This window comes from Delphinus delphis, chromosome 1 (genome assembly GCF_949987515.2).
Source record: "Delphinus delphis chromosome 1, mDelDel1.2, whole genome shotgun sequence".
Lineage (NCBI taxonomy): Eukaryota > Metazoa > Chordata > Mammalia > Artiodactyla > Delphinidae > Delphinus > Delphinus delphis.
In genome coordinates, this window is record NC_082683.1 from 94,045,638 (window position 1) to 94,063,357 (window position 17,720).

The 17,720-nt window shown below is 41.6% G+C and overlaps 1 protein-coding gene across 1 annotated transcript in view; it reads right to left on the reverse strand.

Moving 5' to 3' along the window:
* Positions 1 to 3,860: 3,860 nt before the first annotated feature.
* Positions 3,861 to 17,720, reverse strand: part of VAV3 (vav guanine nucleotide exchange factor 3) — a 395,580-nt gene continuing 381,720 nt past the window's right edge. The window contains exons 26-27 of the mRNA XM_060026411.1: positions 6,759 to 6,910; positions 3,861 to 6,095 (exon numbers count right to left, since the gene is read on the reverse strand). Coding sequence (XP_059882394.1) covers positions 6,054 to 6,095; positions 6,759 to 6,910 — 194 coding nt within the window. The 3' untranslated portion in view covers positions 3,861 to 6,053. The remainder of the gene's footprint in view (positions 6,096 to 6,758; positions 6,911 to 17,720) is intronic.

Genomic DNA, 17,720 nt, shown 5'->3' on the forward strand with positions numbered 1-17,720 from the left:
TAGAGAAACTGAGGAACAAGCAATGTAAGCAGCTTGCCCAAGGCCATCCAGCTAGTAAGTGGTGGAGCCTAACAGTCCAGTTCTAAGGCTGACAACTTGACCACTAATCTGTGCTGCTGCTTAGATGAAAAATTCGATTGTAATATTAAAACAGGCCAAACTGCCTTAAAAACTAGCTCTAGCTCTAGTGTAGAAGAGTTACTCTCCAGGACTAGAGTTTTCATGATTCAAAGATGGGACGTTACCAACCTTTGAATTCTTAGAAAAATTACATGAGGTGAGATTTAAAAAAAATATCCAAATGGGAAGAGACAAAACCTAAATTATCATTGGAAAAAAACAGAAACATTTCCCTCTCTGAGGCAAAGTCATTCAAATCACTAGAAAATCCAAAAGCATTCGCTGATCAGACTTTGAGTCATTATGAGATTTACTGACACACTTCCAAGTCCTCAGTATGTGCTGACAGCAAGAGGCACGAAGATTTTTGACCCAGCTGCACTGCCACCTGACCTAGGACCTCAGCAAATGCACACAGTGTAGACAGCAGCTCCCCAGAACGACTCTCTGAAGAAAGGCCTTAGGAATTCTGAAATCTTGGAAGCTCCTGTGCATTGTCGTATCACAGATGAGGTTTGCCCTACCTGCCTTTCAGGGCTGTGCTGCTCCAAATTCAATGAGATGAAGTATGTGAAAAGGCTCCGTGATCTGTAGGTCTCAGATGAAGGGAGACCTTTTATTTTTTATCATTGGCAGAAGGAAAAGGTGACTAAATGAGATCATTTGTATTGTGCCTTCTGTGGGCAGAGAGCAGTACAACTGAAATGTACTGCTGTGGTGGCAGGGCTGGTGTGCTGTCCAGAGCACACGTGCCAAGCAGTTAATTCAGAAAGAGAGAGAGGTGGCCGGTGTCATGACACTGGCCAAGAACTGGCCAGTCTCCAGTGCGACCATGAGTAGTGGTGGTTTCAGGGGTTCGATTGTAACCATCCACACAGAATTCAACTGCTGGAGTCAAAGCCAAAGCACATTTAGCTGTGTAGCCATAGAATCTAGAGCTAGTGCCCACAGGTCCCCACATAGGAGTGCTGGGGACTCGCTCACTGTACAAACATCCCCTGACTTCTGGCATGTGGTCGTGGACAGGTGCTGAGGGTACCAGTGTGAGTACAGCAGACCCTCGGAGCTGCCCCTGTGCCACTAACAGCCATGAAATGACTGTGCAAAGAATTGTGAGTACAACTGGACAGATATTTGACTTTCACAGTTAAGTGCTAGCATATCTTAAAACCTCTGCGTTTCAATGAAGTCTTTGAATTTCTTTGTGTTTCCTCCATGGTTCAGAATAATTTCGCAAAACCACTGGAGTTAGGATGGAGTCACAGTTTTCAACCAGTTAACCCCTTCATTCTCCAAATACACAGGGGCTCTGTGTGCTTTGCCCAGGGTCACTCGGCTGGTGAGGGGCGATGGCTGTGCCTGCAGAGGGCAGGTCGGCCATTCTGGAGTTCACTTTCCCCCTCAGGACTCAACACGGACGCCAGTGTCCGTTAGCGGACAGGGCATGGAGTGACTTTTGTGTTCATTCTGTTTCTGCTCTGAGGTGTCTCGATTTCTGGGTCACTGTGATTGTATTGTGCCTAGAAATTTTGGAACCTTCTAACAGGGCCAGTCTAGAGTGCTTCAGGAGGAACTGTTTGCTCTTCTGTCACTATGTCCCCGAATCCTAATTGATGGCGCCTAACTAGAGAAAGGATTCCTTTCTGACCTGTTTTTCAGGACTTGTTCATTACTTACAATAAGGTACCTTCCAAAGTCTGCCAGATGCGAGTGCATAACGTTTCTAATCAGAGTCTAACCAATCCCAGAAAACTAGTTTCAGTGAAAAATGAAGTGACTAATGGACTAAGTTTAAATGATTATGAGCTGGGTGAAAATCTCATTTTTCTAGTCAAAATAGTGTGGAGCTGTTAAATTCAACTTCTGAGATTGTGGGTTTGAATATTAATCTTCCTGAACACACACCTTTTTATTCCATCTGTAATTGGAATGCTTAAAGTGTAATCATATGCAAGAAACAAAGCATGTGCTCTAGTATTCAAAATAAAAACTGCCAGTCCATAATTTGGTTCTGAAGTATTTTACAGTTCTTCAGGGGAAGGGGACCAACATTTCCTGAGGACCTACCATGTGCCAGGCTCTTTACTGGCATCTTTTTTCATATGTTATGGTTTATTCTTCATAACAGCTCTCTCAGACACTTATGATTATCCCTTTATTACAGAAGATGAAATTGGTGCTCAGAAAGTCACTGACAGGGCTGGGGTTTGAAGCCAGATGTGACTGCTAAAACTTCCACTTTCTATAATACGAAACGATTTAACTTCCTTCCTGGAGACACTGTCTAACTGAGAATCTATAGTTTTGCCCCTTAATCCAGTAAGTGAGTCTGAATTATACTGAAGGAATTCAAAGATTAATATAGCAACTACCCACATTTTGCCAGCAAATCCATCTGACAATGGTAGCCATGATGATGATGATGATAAAAATGGCTCAATGTAAGCAAGGCACCATTCCACTTTATATCCTACGTATGGCCTCAGTTGAGTCTCACAACCATCCTGTGAAGTACCTGCTGTTATTATACTGATTGGCTGAGGCCCTGTGTGGCAAGGATGGGATGTGAACCCAGATACGCAGTCTGAGGTCTGGGGTTATGCTTTCATCACTCTTCTATACAGCGGTCAAATTAAATAGAACAAAGCAAGGCACCTAAAGACTAATTATCAACATATTTTACTTCAATTACTTGATGGAAGACAAAATATTTGAATGTTTTATAAAGGATATTCCCATGTTAACTAATAAATCGAGGGAGTTCTTATCATGATTGGCAGTGGTGGTGAGAGTGGTGATAATAAGATACAAGGTCTAAAGTCACATAAACGTTAACATGTCGAAGAGAATTCCAAAGGAATCAGCCCTTCAAGTAAAGGGAGTAAGGGTTGGGATAACCCACTGTACTATAATGAAATAGGGGAGATCTTATATTTCTGAGCATAGTGGTACTGGTGACATCAACCAGAAGCTACTACCGTGGAACTGACTTTTCCTTAGAAGGAACGGGCTTCCACCCTCTCCTGAGCTAGCCGGTCTCCACCACTGTGGACAGCCCGCAGGCCTGCTCTGCCAAGGGAGACTTGCCTCTGTGTCTCTCTGGCTTAGCAGTTCATCATTTTCTGTGGAAAAGTTGAATCAAAATAGAAAAAAAGCTCAATCTCCTCTGACACCTCTCTCTCCAGGCAATATCTGTTTGGGGCTTTCTTTTAAGAGGCAGGAATAGGAGAACATTTCTGAATTCTGTGTTCATCTTCTATCGTTACGATATCTTGTATCATAGCTTCTCAGCTGTGCAGTCTTAGAAACATCCCTAATATCCCTCTTGACCCTAGTCTAAGTGTCATGGTACAGGCTCTGGAGCCGGACTGTCCAGCTTGGAACTCCATCTCCGACGCTCGTCAGCTCTGAGCGCTGAGTCAAGCTACAGCCTTTTGAAATGCCTGTTTCTTCACCTGAAAAGTGGAGATAATATGGGATTATACCTCCTGGGGTTACTGCAAGTTAGAACACATAAAGCATTTAGAACAGTGCGAGGCACATGGGAAGCATGTCAACAATATATTATTTGCAACTACTGAGTATGTCTTACAGGCCACTCTTCATAACTGTTCAGGCAGCAAGCCTGAGCTAAACCAGATCAAAGTTAGGGCTTCTAGTCCCGTGTTTCTGATGAGGTTGGTACATGTTGAATTATGTATGGAATTGTTCTATGGAAAGACTTCAACTCTCGATATAATGCAAGTAGTAACTATTTATTATATTGACATATTTACAAAATATTACAAAGTGAAATACCACTCTAATTCACCATATTACACAGGGCTGCATACAGGCAAGACAAAGTATGGAAAAACATTTACTTCTGTCTTTGGTATTAGAAATCTACACAAATTCGCAGCATTACAGTTTCCAATATGAAGTATTAAACATAGACAAAGATGTAATTGGCAACGTCATGAAAAGGGACTCTAATATCCTCTGCTGGGAAACCCCCAGGCCCATGAAATGCAACAAGAAAGAGAGGGAGTCTATCGGCTAAAACAACAATAAAAGAAACAGCACAAGTTACAATACTGTACACAGGAGTGTTTATGAAGCTGCCCTCTCCATAACATTTGGCAGACAGTAACAGACAAAACATTCCCCAGACACAGTGTTGCAGATAAGACTTTATGGGAAAGAATCCACTCCAAGATACACCTTGAGGGTATAACTTTACTGTACAGAACATCTTATAAAACTCAATTTCATGATCATTTACACATATACAAAAACTTAACTGGTTTTTGCAAATAATAACTTTTCTAAAACACAATCACAGTTTACATAATTCTGAGGTAAAGGTCCTGAATCTATTCTATTTAAGAAGTCCTAGCCCACGAGGGTCTCTAAAGGGAGATGTGTCCAATGAACATCAAGTTCTGGCCCTCAAGTGGGTTGGGGAGAAGGCCAGCCACGCCCACCTCATTTTAGAGATGGTCCAAAATTTCAGAACTAAATGTTCCTACTTTGGCTCTATTAAGTTAATGCTTTTAATGTTTTCTGCAAACACTCTCCGAGTCTTGTCAGAACATGACTTCCGCTATGGAGAAAATATTTCATCAGGAAAGGGCCAAGTTAGTGTCTTAACTTGACTGTCTTGACTGGGCACTCTGTACATCCCAGGAAAAATGTACTTAGACTCCTCACATAAAGGGTGAAGACTTGGTCAAATAAGTGCACTGCAGACTGATCTTGCCACTGGTTAATACACACCCAGAAATGGCCTCAGATGGGAAGAGCCTCAGTGAGAGCTGGGATCCCCCAGTGAATAAGACCAGAAAAGCCTAGTGACCCTCCTTCTGTCCCTGAAATGCATAAAGGACCTTGCTGTGCTTTCCTTCAAAAATCCTCGACAAGGTTGTTTGTGCTACTGTAAATCCTCTAGGAAAATGTGGGAATCAGCAATATATCGCAGGTCTTTTTTCTGTGGGTGGGGGAGGGGGGGCTGGGGGGGAGGTGTCAGGGGAGAAAAAGGCATATGTTAATAGATGTTGCTTCTCTAAAATGACTTACTATAAATCATAGCCCTTGGTCTGTTTCTGTAAACAATGCTACCTTAATTCAGATTATTTGTGACTACCTAAAACATACCCAACCAAGATTATCTCATAAGTGAAGTACTACATTTCCAAAATAACCCTATGAAATCATGAAGGTTGTGAAGATTTAATATGAAGATACTCTTTTATGTACTCTTCTGTATGTCTTCTTTTTATGAAAAAGTTTACAAATCTCATCAGGACACCAAATGAATAATGGACCCCCCCTCCCATATAATATCACTTATGAAGCAAACCTGAGCATTTGTCTCTTATATTTTAACATGAGTAACATTGGGGGGTAAAAGTGTTTGCCAGGCAATGAGTCACCTTGTGAAGCAATTTAAGACAAGTAATGCTGGATCTTTCCAATAAGCTGCCCCAGTGGCAGAACTCCCATTTTTCTTCATGCTGGGAAAGGCAAAATTAAACTTCTGCTTCTATGTACCATCAAAAATTCTGGTGAATGGCACGTGAGAAGAAAGTAACGATGTGTTAAGCATTTACTAATGGCTGGCTGGCATTCATGGCGTCTGACTGGACGAAGGAAAAAGAAACATGAACCAATGTGTTTGCAGGAGGAAGAAAAGCTTTTGACTTTGCCCTGGTCCCTGACGATGACAGGCGGGCAGGCTGTTTCTTGCACAGCTCTAGGCGAGCCATTAATCTGTCCGTACCAGCATCTTTAGAAACCCCAGCATTAAGACTTAGGAGGGGAAAAAGAGGGAGGATGTTGAATAGCCAGAAAGGCAGCTTTTTAAACACTTCAGTGAATTCATAATGCTGTGCAGGCTTCTGTGTATCCCTTCTCTGAAATTCCTGGTGCGGGGCGCAACGCTGGATTGGAATTTATTCATCTTCTTCCACATACGTGGATGGAAACCAGCCCACCTAAAAGGGAAAAGCAACCAACACAGCAACGTGACTCTGCATCTGGCACTTCAAAGGACTCTACAGAGCATTTCATTTTCATAACACCCTGAATTAATCTGGCCTTTTATGCCCACTGCAGGTGAAGAGGATCGGTTTAAACTGCTCCTAAAAGCCCAATAGAGTGAGTGACAGAAAGGGAGGAATACAATACCCTTAAACGGTGTTCTAACCTGCTAGCGCACAAATATGTAAATTAAGGGACTCTACTAGTTAATGCTTCCTATTTCTGCTGTAGAACAAGATATAAAGACAGAGGTCCTATGCCCCACTCTATCCAATTTAGATCATCAGCTCTTATAGATATTTTGTACTCCACATAAAGTTTATGCTCTAGACTTAAAAAGAGGCTTAGAGACTCAAAAGAACTGATATGCTCAACCCTTTTCCCAACAGAAAGCCATCAAACTTGCCCAAGTAAACTTTATCGATGCCGCTATCATATTCACTCAACACGTTTTTCTTGAGTGCCTATTTTCAGGAAGGAGCACCACCGTGCGGAGCCAGGGCTCTGGGGGGTGAAGCCGGCCACACGGTGTAGGGTTCCCCCCACCACAATGGGCGCCAGCGGCTGCCCAGCCCCCTTCAATTCATGTGACGAGCACATTGAGAGGGACAGCTCACCCTGCCATTTACTTCTCCTCTCCACCAGCCATTCGCACTCATCTTCGTGTAAATCTTCACCACATCGCCTTTCAACAAGGACAGTTCTCGCATGTCTCTTGCACAGAAGTCATACCGAGCGATGGCGATGCCCAGCACCTTTGGACTTAACACTGTAAAGAAAGGATGGGGCGTCAGAATTGATGTGCAGTTTACCAACCATAAGCCCCTAATCAGATGGATGTCATAGATGCTGTCAAAATGCGCGGCCGTGATTTTGTCACAGACTAGTGATGATGGCAGAGGGGCTTGAAAGCAGCAGAACTGCTGTTTCAATTCAGTCAGGTGTAGTCAAGTTCATTTCACCAAGTTTAAAAAACTTGTTCTGTTTTCACATTCTTCATAGGAACTTCGAAACAGGGACTAGTTTTTGTAGTTTAAAAAAAAACAAAGGCTAATATCTAAGTTACTACCTAAGGAGATAGAATCTCAAATAACTAGCATAAATTTCCTATTGATGGCATAGTGATCCATTTTTAACTTGAACCTCTATGGTCAAAGCTTCACATTTTTATCTTGTAAACTTTTCAACTTAAGACTCAAAGCAACCAACTTTTTTTGCTCTGAAAGTCTCTTGTTGAATCCATGTCATCACTTCTATCCTCCCCCCTCCCCATGAACAGCCTTTGCTTTCAGTTAAAACTATTTAGGGACAGTTACTCTTTTATATATAATTGTACTCGTGAAGAAGCTTAAATCATGTTTCACAGAATAAATAGATTAACACCATCCATTTATCTTGTTTCAAACAAGTACTGCCTTATAGAAAACCTTTACTGAAATACTTAATCAAAAAGAAGATTCAGGGCATCTGCTTCCTATATTCAGTTTTTTTTTTTTTTTTTTTAAATGGTAGGAGAGGAGCTAACTTCCTCCCTGCCCTCACCTGCCTGTCCTGAAAGGAAAATTCTGTTCAAGCTGGACATTTGTTTGCCTCTAGTGTTTCAGGACACATTTTATATTAACATCTCTACCTGTTGCTCCTTGGGGTTATAAAGTGTTTTCAATCATATGTTCAGTGATTCTGAGAATCACTCACTTGAGATTGGTGGGACTTTATCAACCTTAAATGGTAGAGAAACTGAAGTATAAGGAAAAAAACATGGGAAACGCCACACATCCATATTTTTAACAGTTCCAAGTGCCTAGGCAGCTGCAGTTATGGCCTGTTACCCTGGAAGAGCCTGCCCACTTGGAGACCGGGATCTCTGGCCTATTTTTCAGGGCTCTGCAATGACAGAAATTTTTTTTTAGTCTCCAGGTGTCCGTCATAAGATAAACGAATAGCAATGCTGTAGATTTCAGAACTGTAAAGGAGCAAAAATAGGTCATTTTATTTTACTGTTCAGACACAAACCACTTTAATAGTTTTCTTACTGAAAACCATCCCATTACTGGGGCACTACTCTTAGAGTCGTGCACATAAAAACATCCCAGTGATGGAAAAACCCATCCTCAACTTAACTGTGTGACCTTGTACAGGTCTCTAAACCCTTCTGGGCCACATTCTCTTCACCTAGAAAATGAAAGGTCTATACTAGATGACTTGTAAGGGCCTTCTGGTACTAAATTATTCCACTGGGACTTAGAGGTTAATTTTTAAAAATCTGTAAGAAAACATACTTTATCCAGCCATCATGTACTCCCCTATGTGTCACATAAACAGCCCTTACATTCTCTGGCTAATGACAGAAATCAAGACCAGAATGCCCTGCACAAACTGATGGGCACAGTCATCCTTTAAAGCAATTTGGACCGAATTGTACTCTTATATTTGGAGATAAAGTTGGGATTTGGGTCCTATTTATTTTCTTAATGGAAATACATGAACACTGGCTTTTCTCAACTCAAATTTCTGATCCTCAGGAAAACTAGTTTTATGGAGTGCTTCATTCCCCCTTTATACTTTCGGCTCTCAACTCTTTCCAGCTGATGAAAGAGAAAATGTCTTGCTGAAATACATAACATGAGCACACACACAAAACCAGAGGAGTGGTATGTCAAGACAAACGATGACTTGATGACAGAAAAGGCAAGTGCATGGTGGGAATGGGACTCGAGGGGCTGTTTGTGAGGAGATGTATCTACATGAGAAGCCATACACAGAAGTCAAAATATTTTATTTGCAAACAAAAGCAAGTTGAAAAGACATATAAAAGCAGTAAAGCAGTACCTGACCAGAAAGGAGTGGAAGAAGGGGGGACAAAGCTGTAGTCTGGAGGAGTTACAAAAGAAAACCCACAGAACAAAGAAGGGGCTTAGAGAAGGAAAGAAAAAGAGAGAAGCAAAGACCATTTAGGTGTTGGCAAAACATATTTCGACACAGCTATTTCGTTGTCTATAACCTTAAGAAAATTGTCATATCAAAGTTGAAATATCAAGCTTTGCTTTCACCCACTTGTCTCCTATCACCATTTCTAAATGAAGAACAAGCCAGATTATTACATTTTTGACTGACATTAGTTCTGCAATTCAGAGCGATCTGTCCCTTTATAGGTGAACACAGCATACCCACTCTATCCAAGGACGGCCTTCTCCTCTTGATGTGGTGCACAATTCCCACTTTGTCACATCAGTGGAGAGGGGGATCCTGTAAATTCTTAACGTAAAATATGCTTCACATCAAAACTGATACAGGAAGTAAGAGCCTATAGGGTGGTGTCAATGAAACATGCAGCGCCCGTTGAAAATTCAAGAAAATCACTCAGACGATTTGTTAGGAACCACACTCACCTCCAAACAAGCATGCACATGCTAGGTTACTTCCAAAAATAAAATGTAAACCACTTTGAATTATATCTGGAAAAGAAAGTAAATCTATCCCCAACTTGTAGGAACGTACAGAAAATTTCTATGCATTTGGATGCTCAAAAACATCTCACGTTTTAATAATCAGAGCTAAAATGATCAAATGGTTTGGAAGTGTTAGATGCCATGCTCAATGTTTTATATTCATTTAATTATCACAGCAATGCAAAGGGGAAGGTACCATGCTATTTCTTCTTCAGATTTGAGAACAACCTAGATTCAAACCTAGGCAGTGTGACTCCAGAGCCGGGGCTCTTCACTGCTACCCTGCTCTGCATCTACCCCTCTGCTTCAGGTACCACCTTAGGCAGTTTTAAAACTCTCCCTGCTGATACCATGGTGCCATTGCAATGGAGAAGGAAGGTGTGGTTGTAAACTTTCTCCCAATATTTATCCCTCCCTTAATCCATGTAATAGGTTATTTTGTTGGGCTATGTTTGCCCAGAAGGGATACTAAGTTCTTGCTACTGGGATATATACAGAAGTATCATAAGGCAACTTCTGGTACCTTTCCTGGGAAGGCAGCTGGCACACACCTTCACCCTTCTCTTTGATTCTTTATTCTATGCTGCTGTCTGGAATGTGAAAGCTACCATTCTGCTTCTTGAGGAGGCTGCCCTCACCTTAAGGATGAGCTTCAAGGAACCTGAGTTACTGAAAATTTTATGGCAGAGATACTCCTGTCGAGAAGGGGCCCTAGAGATACTAAGAACGTCAGTAGCTCATTAACGGGATACTTAGATTCCAACCAAATAAACTGGGGAAAGGAATTGGAAGGAAGGGTTCAGACGTTCTTTGGTTCATATATACATTGTTGCATTCAATGACACTTTTCTCATAAATGGCTTTGCATACTTACTTTTAACCTGCCCTAAAGTATACCCTTGTTAATAATCAAGGTTCTTTTCTAATCCATTGCATGTTCCAAGTTACACTTTTTTATTTTAAAATGCAGCAGTACATGCTATTACAGCTAATTTTACGATCTGCGCAATTCACTTATTGCCATGCAGTGTAACTGGTTTGTTTCGTGTTCCTCGAGATCATATTATACCCACTGTTAGAGAGAGGAGAGGATGTCATCTTTAATTTAAGGAGGAAAAGGCACCCTAACGCTACTTTCGGCAGAAAATCTAGTGCCAAGATTCCTACCCCACGTTTGTGAGAACTTAAATGAGAACTCCTCATTCTCTCCATTACTTCTTTGTAATGAGGGGCATTTTCTCCCCAAACTGCTTTCTCAAGTGTCCATCCCCGATTCTATCTCTGAGACTATTTATCCATGGAGTAATAAGAGCAGACAGTATTTCCCCAAAATTTCTAATGAAGGTAATTCAAGAGTCTGAAATATAACAAAAGATAAGTTAACTCTAGAAGGAAGAAATAAGAAATCAGTGAAAACACTATTAAATGCTATTTAAATCTCAAAAATAGGTTATCTAATCTATCTACCTTTCTCTCATCTTAAGATATCTGACATTCCTGAATATGGATAATGCCTCACTAGAGGACTTGAATCTGTTCCAAATATATAACATCGCTGTGCTACCTCTCTCTCCTAACCCTAAAAGCCCTGCAAACATTTGCATTCATGTCAAGTACCTATAATTTGAACCATCTGAAATCTTATCTAAACATTATCATCTTTACTAAATGGTAGCTCTTCCCACCGTGGTTAGGCCTCCGCTCCTCTGCTGGCTTCACTCTAATTTTTTCCCCAATGAATGGAACAGATTCTTGGATATGCCTTGGGGCTCCTCCCCTGAATTCCAGTCTGTGATTTCACACATTTTCATCACCCTGCCATGAGGTACAGTCATGATCTCTGATTTAACTTGTCTGAAACCAAACTCATCATCTTCCTCCCTGTAACCTAGCTCAACCTCCCACAATTGTGTTATTTTTCCAACTACTCCCACGTTCTCTTTGCAAAGCATCTTTGCAAGGTCAGTATGCCTCTTTAGCTCTTTCTGTCCACTCTCTTCTTCCTCTGAGATATAAAGTTGTTCCTTCACTAAATTCTCAGTTCCACCATCCCAACTCAGGGACTTACACCATTTCTAAACTAAGACAACTGCCTCCTAATTGGTCTTCTTACTTTCAGCTTTCTTTCCATTGTATTCTAAATGCCGCCTCTCAGCTACTCATCATAAACAGACTCATCATTCCTTTTCCTAAATTATAAAATCCTAACTCTTGACTTCAATTCCATAGCAATTCGTAGTCTGGCTATATCCTGCCTTTCTCACCAAGTCTTCCATCATTTACCCACACAAATTCTTTTCATCCCAGCTTCCTAACTGCCCCCCACCCTCCAAACACCATCCCCACCCTCATTCTGGCACGCTGTTCCTTCACCTTGCTTCTGCGAACCTTAACCTCCTTGTCTCCGAAGCTCAGCTCAGGCCCTTCCCTGACCAATCCAGATAACACTCGTCCCCTTTTCTGTCCTCTGCAGCCATCTGTTAGGCACTTACATCATGGCGCTCCCCGGCCCTGCTGTTTAATTACTGCATGTGCTCCTGTGTTCTATCTCAATGAATCGTTGATTCTGGAGAGTAGGGACTGGCTCTTACGCTGCTTCTGCATCCCCACGGGATCAGGCCCAGGACTAAGCAACTGAAGCTGCTAAGTGGATGAGGATCTCGGCAGGCTATTTAATTCTGCAAGCTCCTTATTTCTCCTCCTCCTGTTTGTTGAGCTCATCTTTTGCTCACTTAACTGCTCAAAGACTTCCAACAAAAGCCAGCACAACATAAAGGGAAGAACGTGAAATACGTTCAGGTTTTATTCCCCAGGATCCCTGAGAGCCATAATCTATCCATGATATTCCTACAATAACTATAATATTTCTGAACGTCTCATGGCATTAACCATACTGTACACCTGAGGAACCTTCTCAGGAGAAACTGATTAACCTTTTGCTGCTGTCACCCAGTATGTAGCTCTCAGCCAAACACTTTAAAGCTTGGTAAGATGCTTTCTACTTCTCTACACATCGTAGCGTGACTTACTGTTGTCGCTCTTTCTATACATAAATTTTCAATGTGTTTGGGTCCTTAACTCTCGTAAGCTGGCAAAACAGCATTTGAATGTCTGGCACCTATGCAGACGAGTATGAAATAATGTGTTTCCCTAGGAAAGTATGGATTTAAATCTAGATGTAAGCAGTGTCAGAATAAGGTATTTGATAAAAATATTTTGCAGAATGGTTTAACCTGCAAAACATATTTCTGTCCACACTGAGAATATATCCACCTATTTCTACACACACGTACAGATACGTGTTTTCTTCATCAGACTCCTCCGACTATACCGAGATGACGCTAATATAAGAATTACTGGTATGTGCAGATCCTGGAATGGAATAGAAACAGCTGAGTAACAGTGACGTTCAGATGGGAATGTTGAGGGATTATCATTTCCTATCCCTTTCACTTCCTGGCCTAATAGTCACTTCACCACCTAATATTATAGGAAGCCTGCTGCTAGTACATTACATTATTCTGGGAAGCTTCTTGAGAGAAAGAACTTTTATTCATATCTGTATCCACTGAGATAATAGTAAATCTACGTTGAGACCTTTTTCATTGAAGTAATCATTTGCAAACTGCATGCTTAGTTAAGGGCCTAACTTTCGTCCTTCCTCAAATACTTCCAATTCCTTATTAGCACAGACAAAGGAAAACCTTGCTCAGAGAGACCATCACACTTAGGTGGGGGTCTCTGGTTATTTTCACATGATACCTGGCACTCAAATGGGCTAATGTTCATGGAACATTAGCAAATAAGTGGCTCATAGTTTAGTGACTTAAGAGGTCTCGTTAGGAGTTATTAAAATATTAACTCAAATATTAAGTCAAATATTAACTTTTCCAAGTTAAATGAAACTTGAAGTACTAAAATTCTCTAATTGAAACAGAAGCTATTAGCATAGCCATAATAAACTGACTGGTACATCATAAGTGAATATTATCCAGTTCTGAGACTTGACTGAGAGGACAGAGCCACAGAAGCATGTCAATTAAAAGAGGAACACAATGTTCACAGAATAATAAATTACTAGTGAATTGGTATCTGATACCTATACTTTTGTTAAGGTTAACTAAGCATTGCTTTAAAGTATTATGCTCTGCTTTGATTAGGCTATTCATGTTCACAAGCAAATGAAAATCCACTCAAATTTCAATAACATTTGAAATTTGTACACAGCAGAGACCAAGCTCAATCAACACTAGTCCTTAAGGTACTGGTGACCAAATCAAAGTATTTTTGAACTACCACTTAATTATCCATTATATGTATAAGTGAATATGATACTAAGCATTTGCTAATTATTCTCTGGGATAGACATTACCTAATGCTCAGCCTTAAGATGTAACAACCACATGTGTTTACACTCGTTTATGTTAAAAAGAAAAAAAAAAAGTAAAAATATCAGGCGGTGTACCAATGATACCATCATCAATACAGCTATCCCTGTGAGTTTGGGGCCCAGCAGTGGCCTAGAGATTTTCCTGAAGGACTACGTTCCCATGTGGGACACTTTGAGGGATCCAGGAGGTTCCTTTTACCAAGATTGTATACAGATGGCCTAACAGCAGAGAACATGCTGAGAATTTAATGAATGTTTAAATTTGTGACCCTTAACCTGGTTTTATTTTAGAACGTAATCATGTTTTCTTCTTAGACTCCCAGAAACATTCATAGACATAGTATCAAACACGTGTCCCCATCTCCCTCAAATATATCGTATTTATAGTATATTTTATATATTGTCACTGAAAAAGTAGGAGTGATTCAGATTGGTTTCATTTAATTGAATGCTGACATCTGGTAAATGGACAAATCTCTTTTAACCTAAAATTCAAAGATATGACAAGGAAAACTTAGAATTATTGTGAAAAGAAACAGCTACTTTATATTCAGTACTGCACAGTCTAAATTCATAAAGCCATTAACAAGCAAAAATATGAGTATAAGGCCTTATTGTTATGGAAAATTAGATCATTTGACATTTCAAGGGATTTTGGATTATTTATAGGCATCTAGTTTATCAAGATGTGAACCTGATCCTAAATCCTTACTCTTTAATGATAATTGGCAGACATCTATTAAATAACTACTAATGTGCCAAGGACTGTGCTAAGGTGCTATTGGAGATTAACCAGATAAGACAGAGCATCGACTCTAAAGGAGCTTACAAATTAGTAAAGAGACAGACACAGAGATGATACAGAGGTATGGAAATTACCCATCTTGGATAGAGTGCTATGACTAGACTTTAGGCTCCATTTGAGCCTTTCCCTCCAAAAATCTCCAATCTTCCGGTTGCTCAGGCCAAAAGCCTTACAGTCACAGCCTTGGGTCTTCTCTTGCTATTCTGTCTTACGTCTGATGTGTCTGCATGTCCCGTTCGGTTACATATCATAAGGGTGACCCATCTGGCTACATGTTGTTCCACGCTGCTACCATCTCTCACCTGGATTGCTGCATGAGCCTCCTAACTGGTCTTCCTGTTTTTACACAGACCCTAGAACAATCCTATCAAAGTCAGACCATGTCTCTCCTTTGTTTAAATCCTTCCAATGGCTTCCCATGTCTTCTGGAACAAAAGCTAAAGTCCTATAAAGCCTCACAGAGGCTGGCCTCCCTTGCCCCTCTGATTCCATCTCTGCTGCTCTGGCCACATTGCACATGTCATACATGCTCCTTACTTTGCACTGGCTGTTCTGCTCGCACTTCCTCGAATCTTTACTCAAGTGTTACCTTCACAACGAGGCCTACCCTGATGCCCCATAAAAGAGTCACGGACGCATAGCACTTGTGCCATGTAGTGCAGAGAGAAAGCAGGGTTTATGGGGGGAGGGAGTGATATACAAGCAAAGAAGTAGGTAGAGGGTCCTCAATCCCCTAATTTCCCACTGTCCTACTGCTTAGGTTGGGCATGGATGGTTTGTACACACCATGGTCAAAGTTCCAGTAGCCTGCTCTTCAGATGGACGGGATATTTATGTGAGTTTATGATAGCAGAAACTCCCTGTTTGCTATGGACCGGATATTCGTGTCGCCCTCCAGACCCCAAAATTCATATGTTGAAACCTAATGCCTCATGCCATGGTATTAGGAAGTTCAGCTTTTGGGATGTGCTTAGGTCATGAGAATGAAGCCTGCATGAATGGGATTAGTGCTCCTAAAAAGGCAATCCCGCAGAGCTTCCTCGCCCCTTTCCACCATGTGAGGACACGGATGCCTTCTATAAACCAGAAAGCAGGCTCTTACCAGATACCAAATCTGCCAGCACCTTGACCTTGGACTTCCCAGCCTCCAGAACTGTGAGCCATAAATTTCTGTGGTTTGGAAGACACTTGGTCTATGGTGTTTTGTTATAGCAGCCCAAACAGACTAAGACACTGGTCATACAAATGACCTTGTTAGAAAGGGGAGCTTCGGAAGCCAGTGGCTAGTATTAGCCTGTTCTACTGTTGAGAACTGAAAACTGCTGAACCGGCTCTCTATTAAGCTACCAAAAGGAGGAAAAATGAATCTCTACTTTTGTCCCTCATCATCTGACCACCCCAGTTAAAATCATAAACCATCCCCAGCACTCCTGAGTAGCATTACATTGTTAGATTATCTTTTCCAGAGCACTCACCAACTTCTAATATACTATATAATTTATTTTTAATCTATTATTTGCCTTCCCCATTATCATGTGAGTTCCACAAAGGCGGAGACTTTTTTTTTCCACTGCTGCGTATCCCCAGCAATTTGAACAGTGCCAAGCCTGCAGTAGGCTCTCAATAAAGGTCTGTTGAATGAATGAATGTGGGGACCTGTGGGGTTATTGGTGGGAATGTAATAACTAAAGATGAGATGAGGAGAGAAGTTCTTGGAGAACTGCCCTATGAGGAAGAAGAATAAAGATAAAGAGGGAAAATTAACAGGGGAAGATGGAGTTTTGAATAGAAAGACTGAGCTTTGAATAGGAAAAGATCTGAACGAGCAAGTCAGATATCTTGAAGTGTTTATGCTTAATTCTGACAAATTTGAGTGTATTCAGAGCAGAGTGGCCAGGATGGTGACAGATTTGGCAACCACGTGGATGACAACCGACGGATAAATCTGAGTAGCTTATTGAAAAAGAAAGAAATACAGTGGGGAAGGGAAAAAAGCACATCAGATGAAAGGTAATCACGGTAGAGTGTGTATGTAGTATAGTTAACTTTGAGTAATTCTGAAGAGATGAGCTAATGATAGTAAATAGCTCCAATAAGTCAAGTTTCTGGATCAACATAAGCATTTAAAAAATTCTGTTCAAAAAATAAATTGAGAGGCTTCCCTGGTGGCACAGTGGTTAAGAATCCGCCTGCCAGGGGCTTCCCTGGTGGCGCAGTGGTTGGGAGTCTGCCTGCCGATGCAGGGGACATGGGTTCGGACCCTGGTCCGGGAGGATCCCACATGCCGCGGAGCCACTAGGCCCGTGCACCACCCCTGCTGGGCCTGAGCTCTGGAGCCCGTGGGCCGTGGGTACTGAGCCCACGTGCCACAACTGCTGGGGCCTGCGTGCCTGGAGCCCGTGCTCTGCAGCAGGAGACGCCACGACAATGAGAGGCCCGCACACAGCAACGAGGATCCAGCATAGCCAAAAATAAATAAATTTATTTAAAAAAAAAAAAGAATCCGCCTGCCAGTGCAGGGGACACAGGTTCGAGCCCTGGTCCTGGAAGATCCCACATGCCACGGAGCAACTAAGCTCGTGCACCACAACTACTGAGCCTGTGCTCTAGAGCCTGTGAGCCACAACTACTGAAGCCCACACGCCTAGAGCCCATGCTCCGCAGCAAGAGAAGCCCTTGCACCGCAATGAAGAGTGGCCCCTGCTCGCTGCAACTAGAAAAAGCCTGTGCACAGCAATGAAGACCCAACATAGCCAAAAATAAATAAATAAATTTATAAAATAAATAAGTTGGGTGATTTGTATGGCCGTAGACATAAAGTCACCTGAGTGTCAAGTAAAGCCAGAGCATGACCTCTCAGGAATGTCACAAAAAAATACTTGCTAAAAAAGCCTCTACCAGGGTTGACATTGCTGCTAAGTCTGAAGTGCCTCAA